Here is a 19,723-nt window from a genome sequence, read left to right as displayed (position 1 = left end):
ACAGTAGGCCCAGCTGCTGTCCCTTGTGCAGGACACACGTGTCCATGTATGTTGGTAATGAATTAAATATCTCTCCGAGGAGTCACCCGCTGAACTAGAGACTAATACCTGGGCATATATGGGAGGAGGGGTAGAGGCAGTGAACAGGAGACACACTTGTCACTTGGTACCTTTCTGTACTGCTTAACTATCAGGGGTTTTTTCCATAGTGCATGCATTATCTGTCTCTAAATATTCAACAATTCTTTACAAATGGCCTCTCTGGCTCAAGTATGGAAGAAGGGAGGATGGGAGATGGGAGAGCAATCAGGAGGTGGCTGAACTTTTTTAGGCAAAATATTCTCTGAGCTCAAGCTAGCCTAGTGGTGCTGTAGGCAGGAGGAGAGAGGGAAGAAAAAATGAAAAATATTTATGCTTCACTTTCATAAACACACAATGATTTAACACTGATATTTGCCAGGCACTGTGCTATGCTCTATGCCACTCACTCATGGAATCCAGAGGATGAGGTAGTGAATCCCCATATTCTAGGCGGCTGAGACTCAAAAGGGTTTGGCAAGTGACAGGGCCTGTAACCCAGGTCCATTTGGTTCTAAAAACCTGTATTCTTTCCAGTACACACGGCTGCTTCTCCACAAATTAATTATAACAGGGAGAGGTTTTTTTTTTTTTTAAGAGTTGACTTAAAGAGAACTATTAAGTAAACGGCACAGGGCCCAATGGCATGATGAAAGCACGGTGGTTATACTTTAGTGATGACAGATGTCAGTCCAGAAAGACACACAGTGAGGCTGGCATGGAGCTGGGGCCAGAACCCAGGTTGCAGGATCCCGTCTCAAGCGCTCTCTACTGTTGCATCCCTGAGAATGGTCATCGATAGGGAGACAGGGAGATGCCACTGCAAAAATTTATCTGAGGGCCCAGAGTTGATTTCACACGCCTAAGCCCAGTGCAAATCAAATCAAAGATGGAGAAAGTAAAAGGTAGAGCCCATCTGTGTTACTCCCACCAGTGTCCACCTGTCGCCAGCAGTGGGCTCGTGTGGATGCTCCTCAGGCCCCTTCCCCATTGCCCTGAACCAAGTCTCAGGGCCCTGCTAGCAGTGCTGGGCTGGGAAGGCAGGCGCAGCAGCCCTGACTGGGGAAGCCTCAAACAGAGCTCCTGAGCCCAGAGAAGGGGCCAGGCGGCAGACGCCACAATGTCTGTTAGTGCAAAGCACAACAGGTGCATTTTGTGATGTAGAACTATTGAAAATTTGAAGATATTTTTAGCTGAACAACAAAAACAGAATGTGTTGTTTCTGTTTTGTTCTGGCTTTGCTTCTTCCAAAAGGACTGACACACTGGCCCGCATTCTGGACCTCTGCCCTTCTTTCCTCCCAGGCCAATACATGATGAGCAAGAGCCATATTGCATCAGGCTGATGGCAGTCTAGGGGAAAAGAGGTGAGGTGTGACGTGGGATGTGCATGTGTGTGTGCACATGCCCTGCCATGTTTTAGAAAGAAGGGCACCGCAAGGTGATGAGGACTAGGCAGAAAGAAGCCTTGGCAAGTGTGAATGAATGAATGAACCAATGAACAAATGAACTAACAAAATGTCCAGGCCTGCAGTCTTCTCTGTGTCCTTCCTGATCCCAGATGGGGACAAGTCTTTTCCCTAAAGTGGGAAATAGGCAACCTTAAGCATTGATCTCTAGCATCATTATGCCCTTACCACTTCTTCTATAAAACATTACAAGAAAAAACATGGGACTTCCTGGACAATCCTTTCTCAAAATCATTTCCTTTTTAGTCCCTGTGGTCATGACTCAGGCTGGGGGAGGAGGGAACATCTAAAGGCTTGCACAACCAGGCATGGTAACCAGAAAGAAATCCCAATAACAAAGCGTGTAACTGGGGTCCAGAGTGCCCTCAGTAGCGGGGTGCTTCGGTGGATTGTTTATGAAGATGGCCACAGCAGCGGCTCCAGGGGCTCAGGGAGATCACTTTGCACTGGCACTTCTCCATCCTACAACTGTGAGACTTGGCTGGCTGTGGACTGGCTGTGAGACTTGATTTGGGCAATGAGCTGTCAGTGAATGTGACACAAAGGCTTGAAACTCCACTAGTGTTTTCCCATTTGGAGCTCTTTTTTTTTTTTTTTTTGGTCAGGAAATTGTAGCCATATCAGTGGCTCCAGTGGAACCCAGCCCAAATCACCAACCCACAGAATCATGAGCAAATAAAATAGTTGCCATTTTCAGACACCAAGTTTTAACATAACTTGTTACACAGTCATTGATAACTGATAAAGCCTTAAGCAAGGCTTTATTTCTTTGTGACTCAGTTTCTTTATCTGTAAAATGTATGTTAATTAAATGATACATATAAAGTATCTAAAAGTTTGAAATACATTCTGGCCATGGTTGTTATTACTATCCTTGTTTTGACAATAAGGAAAATGAGGTCCAAAGATGATATTTGACTTGGCTGAACTGGGAGGTAGTGCAGCAGAAATTCAAACCCACCTCCCCCTGTAATGTTTGCTCTGCTATGATCCTATGTCGTCTCCCCTCCTGAGAATTCCTTTTCTCTTCCTCTCTCCCCCTCTGCTTTACTAATTCCTACCATCCAAAGTCACTGGGCTCAGAACTCACCCTGGATTTCAGTAACCCACTGGGAGCCAGCCCTTCACCTTCTGAATCCTCAGTGACTCTCAGGAATGCCCACACTCCCCCTCACTACCTCACTCAGCCAGTCTGTACCGACTGCCTTCTAGGTGGCAGCACCACCCTCGGGGACAGCAGTGGGGCCACTGCCGAGAACCTGGTGCCACCCCCGGGGACCCACAGTTCAGGCACCCTCCCTCCGAGTCCGGACATCCAGCACACGCTCTATCACCAGTTCACAAGTTTACTCTCATCCTCCTGTGCAGGTTCTAAACTCCTTGCAGACAAAACCAGCCTCTTTCATTTATTCATACATCCCTTCTTCCATCCCTCAATAAGTACCCTGGGAATAACAGGGATGTACAAGACACTTCAAAGACCAACTCTTGAAATGTTCACAGCCTGCGGCTCTGCCTCCTGTGGTGCTAAGACCATAGAAGGCAGTCCCAAATATTTGAATTTAAGTGAATTTCTGGTCAACTACTGAAAACTCAGTACAGACAACAAATGCCCTGATGGGGCGGGGATGCTATGGGCACTGCTATGTTCTCACTTTTCTGCAGCAAGCGGCAAAAGGAGAGAGTGGGGAGGGGCTGACCCTTCCTTCCCCACCAGTTCTGAGGCCATCGAGAAGCAGCTGGGAGATGGAAAGAGGGACCAACCCGCCCACCTGGCCTGTTCGTCTAATACCAAGGGCATGCACTTCTGTCCAGCCACCCTGCCCCACGGCCAGCAGGGACACACGTGTGTAGGCACCAGCATCACCCTCTTGGTCCCTAACAACTGCCTGCCCTATCCAGCCCACAAACTGGAGAAAGCTTTTATTGCCAACCTGAGTTTCACTGAGAGCTGAAGTAACCTGCCCAAGACACAGCAGCCGGGCTCGATCTGAGTCTTTGGGCCTCAAGTGTAGTGCTTCTCACCAAGATCTGACACCAGGGAGTGTATATGCCAACTGAAGAGACAGGGCAGAGAACTTCAAGATAACACACGGAGTTTTTTTTTAAAACAGCCGCAGGAATTTGAGGTGACGGCTTTCTTAAGGTGGTGGAGCTTGGTCTGCGTTTGAACACTGAGTATGACAGAAGTAAAGTGTAAGAGGAAAGAGGGCAGCTGTAGGCAGGGGGAGTAACGGGGTGAAGGAGCCAAGGTGGGGACATTGGGGGTGAACAGAGCACCCAGGAGGGGAGCCCAGCTGAAGCCCAGAGGAAAGCTTCCAGATCTGAGTGTGACCAGCCAGGATCCCAAACATAGACCCAGGTGCTGGAACACTGTGGACGTGAAGTGCCTGAGAAACAGGAAAGGGTCCTGGATGGAGAACGAACACTCTGCAGAGAAACATTTCATCTGGTTTCCGGTCCCGCCCCTTCGTCCCCATGCTTCCCCACTGCAGGAACGCGCAGCCTGCCTCACCCTCACTCCCTCCAGGGAGGTGGAGACAGTCTGAGAGAACTGTGGGCTCCGACACGCTGCGCCTCTGGGTTCTCTTTCTCCTGGGTGTTCTTCACTTATCTTCCCTTTTGTTCTCACAAGGGGCAGGCGTTATTATTTCTGTCTATCAGCTGGATTTGAAGCCAGGTGTCCGGCTCCAGAGTCTGTGCTATAAACCACGAGGTGACTCTTCCCCACAATCCCAGCTGCCTCAAAGTCAAGTCATGTTTTCTCCATCAGCAGTGCCTCCTTTCACCCAAAGCAATGACCTAATTAAAAACTGTCAGGGCTCAAATTTTTTCCCTTAACTTGGAATCATAGAAATATGTGTTTCGACGTTGGTAGACCAACCACTAGGAAGTTTCACCCCCATTTTTCTGATTGGGAGACTGAGGCCCAGAAGAGGAAATGCCTGGCCCAAAGTCTCATAGCTGGTTAGAGTCTGAGGCAGGACTTCCTACCTGAAGTCCAGGCTCTTGGGCAAAGGCTCTTAGCCCCTTTGAGGGGTCCACCAGCTACTGGTCACCCAGGATGTGGACTGAGGAATAACAATATCAATGAGAGGGGCCTTCTCACAGCCTGCTCTTGGTCCTCTCATACCAGGGATTTTCAAATATAATTTTAGCCTCAGAATCCTCCCCTTTCAATGAGACACTTGATAAGGAATCTCCACATACTTTAAACATAACAGTCTGATTCCAGCCTGGCGGGCTCAGGGGTGGAAGGCCTGTGGTTCTGTCTGCTGGGCCTCCCCACCCCTGGGGCTGTCCCTGGGGTTCTCATTCCTCCCCAAGGAAGCCCATGGTTCCTCAAAGCACATGCTGTAACTTCCAGCACCATTAACCAGTATGTTTGTGTTCCCCATTGCCTCACCTTCCTGGATTCTAACACCCATCCCAAAACCAGTTAGATCTCAAGCCTAAGCAGGCAGCAAGGTTTGCTCTGGACCAAATTGTGCACATTTTTACATTATGACCCTGAGATGACAAGGCATGCTTATCAACCCCACCCCAGCCTCATGTGAGCCTCCGAATAGTGCTTCATTTAGCAGATGAGAATACGGAGACCCAGATGAGCTCCACATCCCACAGTCAGGAAGGAGTGGGCCTCGGCCTCTGCCTGTCCTACCTGAGCCTGGCTCTCCCCACCTCAGCTTGGCATCTTCTGCTTTGAAAGGTAACATGTTCTCATGGCTGGCAGGTAATCTGAATCCCTATGAACTTTTACAAACAAAAAGTGCCCAGGGCCCCTCCCCAGATATTCTGAAACAGAAGCTGGGGCTGTGAGCCATTATCTCCCACCCTGATAATCCTGCTGTCACTCAGGCAAAGGACAGAGCAAAAGGGCCCAGGGTTACCCAGACTGCTGGCCAGCCTCCCTCCAGTGCTGGGCATGGAAGCAAAGGGGGCTCGATCCCAAACAGTAGCGGAACCCGGGATAAGACTTACTGTGTAGAGCTCGTTGGTGACCTTCAGTAGCTCCTCATGCATCTGCAGGCCAATCTCCTTGCTCTGTAACATGGAAGAACAAATGTCAAACGGGCAGAAGGGTGCTGGCTGCACTGACCAACTTCCTTTTCAACACAGAAAGCGCAGCAATGCTTGGGGTCATGTGAGAAAGGGTACAGAAATCCACATAAACCTCACTGACCCAGATCTGAATTCTTCAACTCATCTCCATGAAACAAATCCACAGAGAGAGACTCCTTACAACAGGAATTCCTGGACCATGTAAGCTGGGGAACTCTATATATCACCTCCCTACCTTGGTGATTCACAGGGACATCATACTAAAAATTCTGAGGAGCCCCACAGCCAATCAACCTGTTCATCTTTCTGTAATCCTGGGTATCCTAACCTGATGTGGTCAGAATGCGTGTCCCTAGCTCAGCATTCCTTAACATCTCATGAGACTGGGCTTCCAAAGAACCCAGTTTAACAAATAATCATCTAGCCTTTCAATTCAGTGAACAGCTCAAGTAAATAGAGAGTCCACTGGAGCATGAGGCAGGGCATATGGGTTCTAGCCTGGCTGCATCACTGTCTGGCCCCATGGCCTTGGAACTGAAGTTATTGAATCTATAAGATATATATATATAGATGGATATATACATATAAACTTTTAAAAGTTGCTTGAACAAAATGAGACAGGTTTTCTTACTGTAGAACTTTTCAGAGGCTTTCATCCCCTCATGTGTATGAACTTTCTAAGGTGTGTGGCATAAAGGATGCACATGTAGTTGACCTCAACCCAAACCACAGGTGACATATATATTTAATATATTGAGAGACACAAGTCAAAGAACAATGAACAATTAATTTCCAGGTCCTCTTCAGCCTGAAGAGTCCAGGATTCTGTTATTTTGTGTATTATTATTATTATTATTATTATTATTATTACAGTCAGCCAAGTGTTCTGCATCCAAGGATTCAACCAACTGTGAATTAAAAATATTTGGGGAAAAAAAACCTAGAGAGTTCCAAAAAGCAAAGTTTCGGTTTGCCTCTAAGGTGTGTGGCATATAGGATGCACATGTAGTTGACCTCAACCCAAACCACAGGTGACATATATATTTAATATATTGAGAGACACAAGTCAAAGAACAATGAACAAATAATTTCCAGGTCCTCTTCAGCCTGAAGAGTCCAGGATTCTGTTATTTTGTGTATTATTATTATTATTATTATTATTATTATTACAGTCAGCCAAGTGTTCTGCATCCAAGGATTCAACCAACTGTGAATTAAAAATATTTGGGGAAAAAAAACCTAGAGAGTTCCAAAAAGCAAAGTTTCGGTTTGCCTTGTACTGCCAGTTATTTACACATAATTCTATTCACATAGAATTTATAACTATTAGCATGGTATTTACATTGTACTAGGTATTATAAGTAATCTAGAGATGATTTAAAGTATATGATTTAGAGAATGTACATCTTTATATGCAGATACTATGCCATTCTATACAAAGATCTAGAGCATCTTTGGATTTTGGTATCCACCTGACGGGGGGAGAGCGGGGCGTGGTGGTGTTGATGGTCCTGGAACCAAACTCCCCATATTGCTGGATGACTGCATTGTCATTATGATTTTAGGGGAGAGAAAATGCTCTCCCTGTTCGCCCAGGCCATCATGTGAGGCTTCCATACTGACAAAGGTAGCTCTGCCCCAGGAGAGCAGAGCCCTCCTGTCCTTTCTCTCGGCTCCCTCGGCCCCCAGCACGGTCAGCCTTCCTCTAGTTCCTGCACAGATCAGAGCCCTGGACTCTGGGGTCACTAGAAAGGTTTAGCACCAGACATCATGCCTTCCTGGGCTCTGCTTCAGGCCCATCTCATTCCCCTCAGCTTCTAGGCCTGGCAGGGCCAAGAATCACCTCTCTGAAGGCAGCCCCTACAGGTGTCAGATTTCCTAACAGACAACAAGAGCTCTGGGGCAATTCCAGAGATCTGTTTAGACCTCCCTCCAGCTCTGCTGACTAAAGCAAGCGGACCCAACGCAGAAGCTCAGGACTGTCTCAGCAGAATTGTCTGTGTAGAGCTCCCAGGGAACCTTCTGTCACATCATGGGCATCTACAGAGGTACCCAACAAGCCGTTCCCATCTCCTTCCACTCTTCCTGAGTCTCAACAGCTGCCTCAGTTTCTCCTGCAGCCCCTCCCCCTGACGTTTGCTTCAGACTCTCTGACACCCCTCAGTGACCTCCTCTTGGTCTGGCCAACGTCTCAGACACTCAAGACTTTGTTTCTTATGTATTTATTTTTATGATATAACTTTTTTGCTAGGTAACCAGTGCACACGGTTAAAGAAACTCTTAACAGCCAGCAAAGTAAAAAGTGAAAAGTAGGTCTCCTGAGTTCCCAGAACCCCACTCAGAAGCACCTACTATTAAAGTTTTCTTCTGATGCCTTCTAGAAACAGAATATGAATATACACACATAGAGCTGGATAGCATATGTTCTTTATTTAATATAAATGAAAGTAATCCACACAAGCCTTTGCATCTTGCTTTTTTCCACCAAACAATATATCTGACAGATTTTTTTTTTCTTGGACAGGCCACGTAGCTCTTGCATTCTCCTTTTCTATTAATAATAGCTGCTTGGGGTTCCATACACCAGATATGTCATAACTAATTAACCAGCAGGTTGTTTTGAGTCTCTTAATATTCCAAACAAGGATGTGGTGAACATCTCTGTCCTCTGTCACTGTGCACATGGGCAGGGACCCTTGCCAGATAAATTTCTAGAAGCAGCTCTATTGGGAAGAGTCTGGCCTTCTCAGCTCTGCCCCAGCCAGCTTCCCACGCACTGCTGACTTCAGCTCCCACTTCTCGGTGATTGGCAGTCATGTCATCACCTCAACGGCCCTCTCTTGGGCTCCGTCTGCACAACCCCAAAGACACTATCTTCAGCTATTGCAAAATAGTATCATTTGGATGATCCCCTCATCACATCAAATTCAAATTATCCAAAAGAAAATGTGTGACGTTTCCTCCATCTCCTCAGGTCCAGTCAATGGGATAATATCTTCCTAGACATGGCGACTGGAAATTTGGAGCTATCTTTGACACTTTTAAAAAATTCCTCCATCCTCAATTCAACTTGTCACTGCATCCTACCGTCAAACTGCCTGGTACTTTGTTCTCTGCAGCAGACAATGCCGGCTCCCTCCCCAGCATTCGTTCTTGCCTTTCCTGCTTCCTAACAGAGCCATGAATTTGGCCCTGTGTTCACCTCTCCAACCAAGGTCTTTCAAGGACATAGCCAGCCCCATCCCGACTCAAGATGGTGCATTCTGTATGTGTTGTTAGTCCAGGGGTGAGTATGTGACTACTGCATGGAAGAGGACTGAAAAGGTTGAGGGGAAGGTTTCAGCTCTTCTACTGAGTGGTAGCAAAAATGCCTGGAGCCTCAGTGGCTATCAATAGACCTCTTAGGACCAGGAGAGGAAGCAGCTTTGGGTGGCAGAATGAAAACCTAAAACCTAATGACCTCCCAAGAAACTAGTTAAACTGAACCCTCAGGCTGTCTCTGGCAGAACTTCTACTTTTGTGGCTTTACTAGTTAAGTTATTTAAAAGCTGGATTTTTGGTCCCATGCAGCCCAAAGCAACCTACATTTTCCATCACCAGTACCAGAGCAGACAATGGCATCACTTCAAGGCCCAGACTCCTAAAGCTGCCCCTCAACAAAGTCCTGACTCTAGTCCCCGATTCCTCATGGCCATCCCAGTGTCATTTCCTAGAAAAGTATCTTACTGTGTTCCTCCAGAGTTGCCTCAACGCCTACAGGATCAAGACCCAGCTCTTTAGCTTGACTTTAAAGGCTCTATGTGACTAGCACAGGGTGGTGTGCTTGTATGCTAAGTCGCTTCAGCTGTGTCTGACTCTTTGCGACTCCGTGGATCATAGCCCGCCAGGCTCCTCTGTTCATGGGATTTCCCAGACAAGAACACTGGATTGGGTTGCCATGACCTACTCCAAGGGATCTTCCCGACCCAGGGATCAAACTTGCATCTCCTGCACCGGCAGACAGGACCTTTAATGCCACCTGGGAAGTCTAGTTACTAGGTGGAGAGGGCTCAAATTCAGAGCCAGAGTGATGGGGATTGGAGACAGGACGTTAGAAACCATTTAACCTCTCAGCACCTCTGCTTCCTCGCCTGTAAAAGGAGTGCCTGTTACTGCTCTTCTTTGTGCTTATAATGGGAAGTATAATGATCTTGCTTGTCTACTTGTTTATGCATTTGTCACTTGTATTCCCCATTTGAAGGTAAACCCCATGGGGTCAAAGAGACTTTCTCTCTGATGGTAGATGCTCAGATCCCCTTGTCACTGGGACCGCTGACAGCAGACAGCCCCCAGCTGAGAGCATACTTTAGTGATGGCATCAGAGGGCATGGTGACAAACCCTTCAAAGACTGATGCCTCATCCAAAGATATGGGGCGTAGAAACCAGTCTCTCCTGTCTCAACCTGGACAGCTTTAAAGGGTCGTTCTATCTTTAGAACTCCTTGTAGGGCCAGCTAAGGCCTTGAGTAAGACTGCCTGCATCACAGCTTGACTTCACTCTGCTCCCTCCTCCACCCTCCCTAGGGGTGGATCCCAAGTATCTCCCTAATCATTCTGCTGTTAAATTTAGGCCTCAGAGTCAGTTTCCCGGTACCCAGCTTGCAGTGTCTCACTTTCCCACTCTTCCCGCGATGCCACAGAGCCTGTCACCCAGTGGGTGCTCATTAAATACGCTTGCTGAATGAACCTATGAATGAATGTAGTGACAATTCCTCTAAGCCTTAGTCTCCCTATGCATAAACATGGAATGATGCCATGGGTGTCATGAAGTTCTTGTGAGGCTGGAAAGAGATGATGCATATGGCAGCACTGGTATCATACCAGACACAGGTGAAGAGCTCGGGAAATCACGTTACAGACTGAATCAATACCCACTGGATGCCAGGGGCAACGTGAGGAGGTTGCCCAGGAAAGGGAATTCAAAACTGAATTTTTTATCAACTCTTCCCAGTTTGGTGGAATCAAGGATCAAGAACCAAAATGGCATGATGTAGAAAAGGCTGCAAAAGAGTGAAAGAGGTGATATGGGATGAGGGGATAAAGAGCCTGGAGGGACCACCTCACCTTGCATGGGCGGCCAGAAATGGCATTCTAGGCAAGGGCCACAGCCTGAGCAAAGGCATGCTCCCCAGGATCGGGAGAAAGTATGGTTTGCAAAGACAGAAGCATAACAACAGAAGAACAGAAGACATGCTTGACATGGAGGCTGGGCCAGATCACAGAGGCTGACAAAGTGGATCTGGGAGCCTCTGCAGGTTTGTGAGCAGGAGCGTCTAATAAGCAGTCTGTGCTCTTTCAAGAAGGTGAAGCTCTGGGTAGATGGAGGGTGGGCTGGATGGAGGCCGTAAGTTTCCACAGGGAAACTGCCTGAGTCTCTGCTCTCTCCCCATCAGCACCAGCCTGGGTGGGACTGGCCACAGTGAGTGCTCAGCCAACAGTTACTGAACTGTGAAGGACTAAAGGCATTTTATTTTTTATGGTTGGGTTTTGTTGGGAAAGGAAATAGTCTCAACTACTGTTCCAGAAACTACTGAATGAGGAACCCAAACCAAACATTCCATTATGAACAGGAGGCCAAAACCCTGATCATCCCCAGCAAACATCACACCCAGCCCTTGGGGACCCAAGGGGCAGTGTATTCACACTCTCTGTCCACATTTCTTGCTTGACTTTCATGCTTATAGAGGCTGGGGTGGTCGGTTGCTTCCTTCATGCACAGGAAGTGTGCAGACTATAAAATATGATTATACTGTGCCAAGGAGGGTTCAACCACAGCAGCCCTGGTTCCTTGGGGTTGGAAAGACAGAGCCCTGTCTCTTTGACCCCAATGTCTATAAAATCAGGTGGCAGGTGGCCCCGGCCCTGCCTCTTTTTTTGCCCATGGCTAAGGACAGTTAAACTTCCCTCAGTACCAGATAACTCTGAAGGGGGTTAGGGAGCTGTCCTGGGCTTAATTATAAGATGCTTAGCAGCTTTCCTGGCCTCTAATCTCTAGATGCCATAAGCACCCTCTACCCCAATCCCGAGATGCAGCAACAGAAATTATCTCCAGACATTGTCAAATGTTCCCGGGGGGACAAAATCACCCTGGGTGGAACCCGCTGCCCAAGGGCTCCAAGTGGCAGCCTCTCTGGCCTACAGATGTGTTTTATTTGGCCATTCAGAGTGTTCAAAAAATCTGACTCTTCCCAGCATTTAAAAATAAAAAATTCTCCTTCCATGTCCAGATTTTCAGCTTCTCTTGCAAAATTAAAAGATCCAGAGAGGCTGAGCTCCCCAAATTGGAGAACAGGGGCCCCTCTGGATGGGTCGTGCTCTCCGGTTGGCCACAGCATCTCCATTCATTTGTCCATTTGAGTATAAACTCAATGGGGTTTACTGAGTTTCTCAATTTTATTGAGAAACCAGTGGGGTCTCCCTGGGGTGACTGTCTGTATCCTCCTGGTGCTCATCCAGACAGCCATCCCAGAGCTGCCGAATCTGAACCTGTGAGAGGATCTTTACACAAGTGCCCCTCTCATGACCCCAACTCTGAGAGCTGCTGAAGAGTCTGCTTCCTGAGAATGAACCTCCTGACTCCCCTGTGGACCCTGACACCACTGCCTTTGTAGAATCCCACACCCTTGAACCCATCTTCCTGCTTGCACTACTGTTTCCTGGAGCTCTGTGGCCAGGTCCTCACCTGGCTTCAGGTTTTTTTTGTTTTGTTTTGTTTTTTTGTTTTTTTAGATTAACATTTTATTTATTTATTTATTTATTTATTTTTATTAGTTGGAGGCTAATTAATTTACAATATTGTAGTGGTTTTTCTCATACATTGACATGAATCAGCCATGGTTTTACATGTATTCCCCATCCCGATCCCCCCTCCCACCTCCCTCTCTACCCCATTCCTCTGGATCTTCCCAGTGCACCAGGCCCGAGCACTTGTCTCATGCACCCAACCTGGGTTGGTGATTCGTTTCACCCTAGATAATATACATGTTTCAATGCTGTTCTCTCAAAACATCCCACCCTCGCCTTCTCCCACAGAGTTCAAAAGTCTGTTCTGCACATCTGTGTCTCTTTTTCTGTTTTGCATATAGGGCTATCATTACCATCTTTCTAAATTCCATATATACGTGTTAGTATACTATAATGGTCTTTATCTTTCTGGCTTACTTCACTCTGTATAATGGACTCCAGTTTCATCCATCTCATTAGAACTGATTCAAATGAATTCTTTTTAATGGCTGAGTAATATTCCATGGTGTATATGTACCACAGCTTCAGCATTTGTTGAATGGCCTACTAGACACCAGCCTCTACAAGGCACTAAAGACTGAAAGCTGAGTGAGACCTGGTTCCCGTTCCATCAGCCATAGCCAGCATTTCTGGAGTACATTACATCGGTAAACACCATCCAAAGTCACCTCCATACGTTATCTAATGGAAACCTTTAAGGCAGGTACTATTATACCTACGTGGCAGATGAGGGCTGGCGGCTCAAACGAGTTAAGCAACTTGCCCCAGGCTATACAGCTAGAAAGGGGCAGAGCCAGACTCAGGTTTTGGTTGGTCTAACCCCAAAGCTGGCACTCGTAAGGACTTTCTGTGGCCTGTTTCCCCAGCACCTAGACGAGATGCGGGCACACAGGTGAAGAGAAGCCACAGCAATGCTGTCATAGAGATGAGTCCAGGCTGCAAAGGAAGGCATGCCCTCTGGACTCCACCTGCCCATCATGTGCACACTCTCACCACTTGTGCAAAAATCTGTATCCCTGGTCCTTGCCCTCACTTGCAGGCAGCTCAAGTTCTCCTTGGCTTGGTACTCCTTGGCCCACCTGCCCTGTTAGGGCTAAGTCAGCCATGCTGATCATCTCTGGCTTCTTCTTCCTCCTTGTTCTGATAACAAAAGATGAGACATGGGTGGGACTGACTGCCGCTTGCCTTGTCATGCCAGATGGTCCATCCGGCATGGGACCCGGGCTGACCAGGTGCTCTGGCGCCTTGTGTCTGGTGACTGGGTCAGAGATGGAAACATATTTCAGGCTGAGCTGTTGAAAATCTTCCCTGAAGTTTTCTAAGAACCATATTCTCAGATCCTCTCTCCTCTGGGGTTGCTAAGCTAGGACATCAGGGGTCTTGGGCTGCCCACCACAAGGATAGTTGGGGTCTTGACAACAGTATTTGTGTCCTGATCTTGTGATGCTAAGATAAGATCTACCTGTGGAGTTTTCCAGCTTATAGAATCTCGTGAATTTCCACCTTGGCTCATGTGAAAGAATACTGATGCATTCTGTGCTTATTTTAGCATAAAGACACCAAAATGACCATGGGGAGAGACAGTTTTCTGAAAACCCTCTACCAAACACCAGTTTTCAAACAGTTTCTGCAAAAGAACCACTTTCCAACCAAGTAGAGAGAGTGTAAGCCCCTTAGAGGCTGGGACTCTGGCTTCCCAGAGTACTGAAAACAAAGACTGGCATAGAAAAGGAGCTCCATAACACCTGTGCATGAGCTAAGCAGAACACAGAAGCAGAAGTACACCGACACGAAAAGGAGGCCAACTTTCGCTCTCACTTTTTTGCAAAAAAAAAAACAAAAAAACAAAAAACACATACATTCACATCAAGATGGCACCAGCTAACGAACATTTTTTGACACAATGGTTCTGGAGTGAAATCAATGTTTTCACCAAAAAAGTCCTGCCATGGATGACTGGATTTGGTTTTCAATGCAGAGCTAATCTCACTTTTAAGAGGAAACCCTCAAAACTGTTACTACAGATCCTAAGATTCATGAATTCTATTTGAAAAGTCCTCTTCAAGGGTACGTCTCTGTCTCTCTCAAGCTGACTCAAATGTGGAGCTGGTCACTCTGAACATTTAGAAAACATTAAAATGCTGAGTTTTAATCACAGGACTCCCTCTCACTTCTTCAGAGGACACCGTTCAAAAAAACGCTTTAGGAAACTGCAAGGCAGAGACTAAGGTGGAGCCGTCCTCAACTCCAGCCATCTCATCGGGAGCTGAGTCAGCAACATCTGTCTCCCTTTTGTCTTTGCTTGATGTTCTCATGTCCGGTTTTCCCCCTTTGGGAACATTCCACGGCTTCCCTAGTTCTGGGGTTCCAAACAAACAATGGGAAACCAATACACAAACAAAACAAAGTAAAAACCAAAAACTCTGTCTCTTTTCATTCTAATCCACTGCTTTTCCACACTCCAGCTTGTTTTCTCATCAAATAACAAAACTGGAGACCCACAGATGTTCCCTATTTAATTAAATGATATATGTGAGCACTGGCCATCTCCCAGAGAGACTGTGTTTTTATTTCTAAAGCAAAGGTTTTAAGGGTGTGTCTCAGAGGGATGGAGCGTTTCCAAGTCTGTCCTGGAAGGCTGGCTCATCCCTGAACACGGCTGCTTGGACAGCTGACTGGCTGATTTCTCCAAGCAGTGTCCTAGCTTGCTGGTAACTCAGCAGCCAGCGCTCTGGTACGTCCCCACCCCTTGCCTCCCAACATCCTCCTCAGCCGACACTCTGCCCGCCTTCTACCTGGACCTCTGTTATCTTTCCCCGTCCCCCCACCTTCTTCCTTTCCCTGCTCCTCAACATCTCTCTTCTTTCCTCCCTTTGCCAGACTGACTTCTGACTCCTGTGGCTGCAACTCCAAATGTTGTCACCGACTTGTTTTCACAAGAAGCTGGAACATCGGGCTGGGAGGTCGGGCTTCAAGGAAACAGGAAGGCCCTGCACCCATGCATCAAATGCCCTGGACAGAGGTGGGCCCCACTGGTACCTCCCCAGGAGCCCCTCGACGGACCAAGGCAATAAGTCTGGTGTTATGTCTGTCTAACCCCCTAATTACTCCCACCATCTCTCTGGGACCCTGTTTGTGTGAAAGCCTTCATTTTCAGAAATGCCTAAAATAACAGGTCTGAAAAAGCCCAAGGGTACCTTGGAATGGCATGACCAAGTGATCCGATGTGGTCAAGACAGGAGTTTCTGAATCGTTCCTAATAATACTAAATATTATTAATAATAAGTTATCATAGTTAGTAACAATGCTTAGTACTATTAGTACCAGCACTATAATACTTATCATTAAGGATAATAACAACAATAATAGCTATTGTTTCTTTGATCTCTTAGCATGTACCAGGCCCAATGATAACTGCATTACAGACAATACCTCACATAAGCCTAAAATCAGCAATTTATTGGATATAACCCCTATTATAACCCCACTTTAAAGATTAGGACACAGAGCCTCAGGGAGGGTGAGGAATTTGCTCAAGATCACAGAGGTAATAAACGTGATTCTCTCTCAACCATCCCACTCTGTTGCTTCCACTCTGCTGTTGGGAGAACTATGACTCTACGTGCCTTTAGAATTTTTTCCCCAAATATTCCAAAATAATTATAAAACACACATATTCCTCTGCCTTACTGTAAAAAGCATGCTGTTATTTAAGAGGCTCTCCTTTAAGTCACTGTCAGTATGGACAGCACCACTTGATAGAATCTCCTGTTTTCCATGACCGAGGCCTGGCCCCAACCACTGGCTTCCCGGCCAAGGCAGGAGGACAGGGCATGGACCACTGGGCTGAGTCTCTGTGAAAACAGAACATACTCAGGAATAGTCTTTCCTGACTATGTCTCAGACTTTCTTTCTTTCTTTTTTTTTTTTTGCAAGGGTGAAGGGACATGAATCTCTTGCAGATAAGCATCAAAAGGCTCAGGGGATGATTGAGGGTCTCTGTGTCTTAAGGAGTATGACAAACCTGTCTTTCTGAAAAACCCATAGCTACAAAAACCAGAAACCCCTCAGCCTTGAGCTGTTTTCTCCCCCTCTACTTTCTCTTCAAGGCGGATATGGATGTTGTCAGGATTATTTGTTGCATTTAAAACATTACTGATCATTTATTCCTGCTGAATCACTGACCTGAGACGTCTCTCCAACCTGCTTGTCATTTTTTAATCTGATCTTCTACTTTATTTGCATTGTTTGTGTAGAGGATGTAATAGAGGATTGCATTAGCATTTCAAAAATGTCTGTACCCATGTATCCACCCATCAATCCACCACCTTCCCACCCATCCACTCATCCATCCATTCACCCATCCACCCATCCATATCAACCTCCCTGATCCAGGCCCCTGTTACCTTCTACCACTAACGTGTGCATTAGTGTATATGGGTACCAACTGAGTCCAGCAGCTCTCTTTTCAAAGCCATCAAATACACCAAATCAATCATCCTTAAACTCGGCTCTGACCACATCACCCCCTATTCAAAAACCTATCTTAGGTCCTACTTAGAAGTGGAACTGCTGGGATACGGGCTATGTACCTCTTCCTTCTCTGTCACTGGACACTCCCACTCTTCTCCAAAGGGGTGAGTCCAATTTACATGCTTATTAGGAGGACACAAGTGGCTCTGCTGCTTCATATTCTTGCCAGCCCTTGGATTGCTTGACCAACCTAAGAGGAGTCAAACTGTGTTTCATTTTGTTTTATTTTACCTTCTCCTGATTACCAGTAAGTATGAGCATCTTTTCTTAACTTTTAACCATTTAAATTTCCTTTTCTGTGACTCACTTATTTATATCTTTAACCCATGTTCTTACTGGGTTGTTTGCCCTTTTCTGATTTTTTTGGTAGGAGCTGATTTTTATATTCCCGTTATTAACCTTTTATTAATTCTATGCATGCCAAATATCTTTTACTTTCCTGTATCTTCTCTGTATTTATTTGTTGCAGTTGTTATTGTATAGAACATTTAAATAAAATTTATATAATGAAATCTATCTTTATTTTCCTTTATGGTGTATGCTTCTTTTGTTTTGTGTTTTAAGTTAAAGCAACTTTTTCCTACCTCTAAGTTTTAAATAGAACCCTCTACTACATCTTCTTCCAAAAATTTTTAGTTTTATTTTTTACCTTTAGCACTTTAACCCATCTAGAATATATTTTTGCAAACTAAGGTGGAGGTCTAATTTTTTTCCATATGAAAAAAAAGTGTGTGTGTGTGTTTAAAACAGTTCCTAAAAAATGACAAGAAATGGACAAGAAGCCAGTGGAATCAGCCCCATTTTCTAAACAGGCCACCTCTCCCCCCAGTCTGTAACCCACTACGGCCACGCTGTGCTCCCAAGTGTGGGGACTTTGTTTCCGACCACTGGTCTGGCCCACCTGTTAGCTGACCTAGCGCTGCTCTAGCACTGCCCGTGGTACTCTCACATAAGAGAAAGTCTTGATATCTGATAAGCAAATGCACCAACAAATACCAAAAAAATATAACCTACGGGCCTTATTTTCTTTTTATGGGGCAATCAAGTTAAAAATTTAAAGCAAGCAGAACATTTCAAAGAAAATCTTTGAAAAAAATCGTTGGAACTAAAATATGAATAATTCTGAAAAATTTACGGGGCAAAGAAGAAACTGCAAAATGGAAATTATGAAATATTTATACCTGAATGACAATGAAAATATCACATCAAAATTTCTATGATGCAGATAATTTATAGCACTAATGGCATTAATTTTTAATCATTCTTGTGTTCTAATATATGCATTTTTAAATTACATTTTCTAGTTGGCTATGACAGGCATACAGGAGCATTATTAATTTTTGTATACTGATCTTGTAATCAGCCATCTTGCTGAACTCTTTAACAGGAAGTACAATATTTACTGGTGGTTTTTGGTAAATATTCTTTATCAGGCTAAGGAAGTTTCCATTTAGTCCTAATTTGCTAAGAATTAAGCGGTAAAAAGTTAGAAGCATGCTTTTTAAAAGTCAAGAATGTATTGAAGGGACTTTGAGGGTGGTCCAGTGGTTAAGAATCCGTCTTGCAATGCAGGAGACTCAGGCTCGATCCCTGGTCGGGGAACTAAGATCTCATGTGCTGCAGAGCAACTAAGCCCTCATGCCACAACTAGAGAGTCTGTGTGCCACAACAAAAGATGCAACAAAGATGCTTGCTGCAGCAAAGATCCTGCATGCCGCAACTAAGACCTGATGAGCGCTAGGTCGCTTCAGTCCATGGGATTCTCCAGGCTATTTGAATACTGGAGTGGGTTGCCATTTCCTTCTCCAGGGAATCTTCCCACTAAGACTCAATACAGCCAAATAAGCAATTAAATATTTAAAAAGAAATGTATTCAATATCCTGTGATAAACCATAATGGAAAAGAATATGAAAAAGAATTCATATATATAATATATGAATATACATATTCATATATATAATATATATAATATATATACATAGTTGGTGTATGGCAAAAACCAAGACAATATTGTAAAGCAATTATCCTTCAGTTAAAAATAAATTTTTAAAAAAGAAGATATATATATATATGTATAACTGACTTACTTTTCTGTACAGCAGAATTAACACAACACTATATTAAAAAATTAAAATAAAAGTTAAGAAGGCCATTTCTCTCCCATTTTCCTCTATTGTACCTATCGAGGTCTAAAAGGCAAGAAAAGGAAATAAGAGGTTATTTAAGTTTAAAAAAAAAGACAATAATTTAGAAGTAATCAGTGAATGATTTCCTGAGCATATTTTATTTCTGACCCTTTATTTAATCTATGTGCCCTGAATGCTTCTTTATCCCATCTCTGAACTTAATTCTCACTGCATTTTTTCTCAAAGGATTATTATTTCCCAATAATCATCCTAATAGTAGTTAATATTTAATGACTACTTACTGCATACCAGGTAGACATTTTTTTTTTCCAGGTAGACATTTTATATCATCACTTTCTAATCCTTACAATGACCCTAAGAAGGAAGTTTTTAATTAGCTCCATTTTGAAAATGTTGAAACCGTGAGGGTTTAGGGATTAGGTTGAGTTCAAGCAGCTGGAAAGTGGCAGAACAGGGACCCTGCAGTCTGTCCGCACCCCTAACCATCGCACCACACTGCAAGGCTGGCCGACCTGCTTATGATACAGGACTAGACTTTTCTGCCAATGGACCTTTGCTTCGGTCTGGAATGCTCTGACTTTTCCCAAATCTCTGCAGGTCTGCTGGGGACACAGTGAGGCGCCCCTCAGCACGCCTTCAGGATTGGGGGAA

The 19,723-nt window shown here is 45.2% G+C and overlaps 1 protein-coding gene across 2 annotated transcripts in view; it reads right to left on the bottom strand.

Moving 5' to 3' along the window:
* The window catches only part of SRGAP3 (SLIT-ROBO Rho GTPase activating protein 3), a 244,554-nt gene that overhangs the window by 77,252 nt on the left and 147,579 nt on the right, over positions 1–19,723 (bottom strand). For both annotated transcript variants that reach the window (XM_065933246.1, XM_065933247.1), the window contains exon 4: positions 5,528–5,590. In XM_065933246.1, coding sequence (XP_065789318.1) covers positions 5,528–5,590 — 63 coding nt within the window. The remainder of the gene's footprint in view (positions 1–5,527; positions 5,591–19,723) is intronic.

This window comes from Muntiacus reevesi, chromosome 4, assembly GCF_963930625.1.
Source record: "Muntiacus reevesi chromosome 4, mMunRee1.1, whole genome shotgun sequence".
Lineage (NCBI taxonomy): Eukaryota > Metazoa > Chordata > Mammalia > Artiodactyla > Cervidae > Muntiacus > Muntiacus reevesi.
The sequence above is the reverse complement of the archived record's forward strand: the minus strand, read 5'-3'. Positions and strand labels throughout refer to the sequence as shown.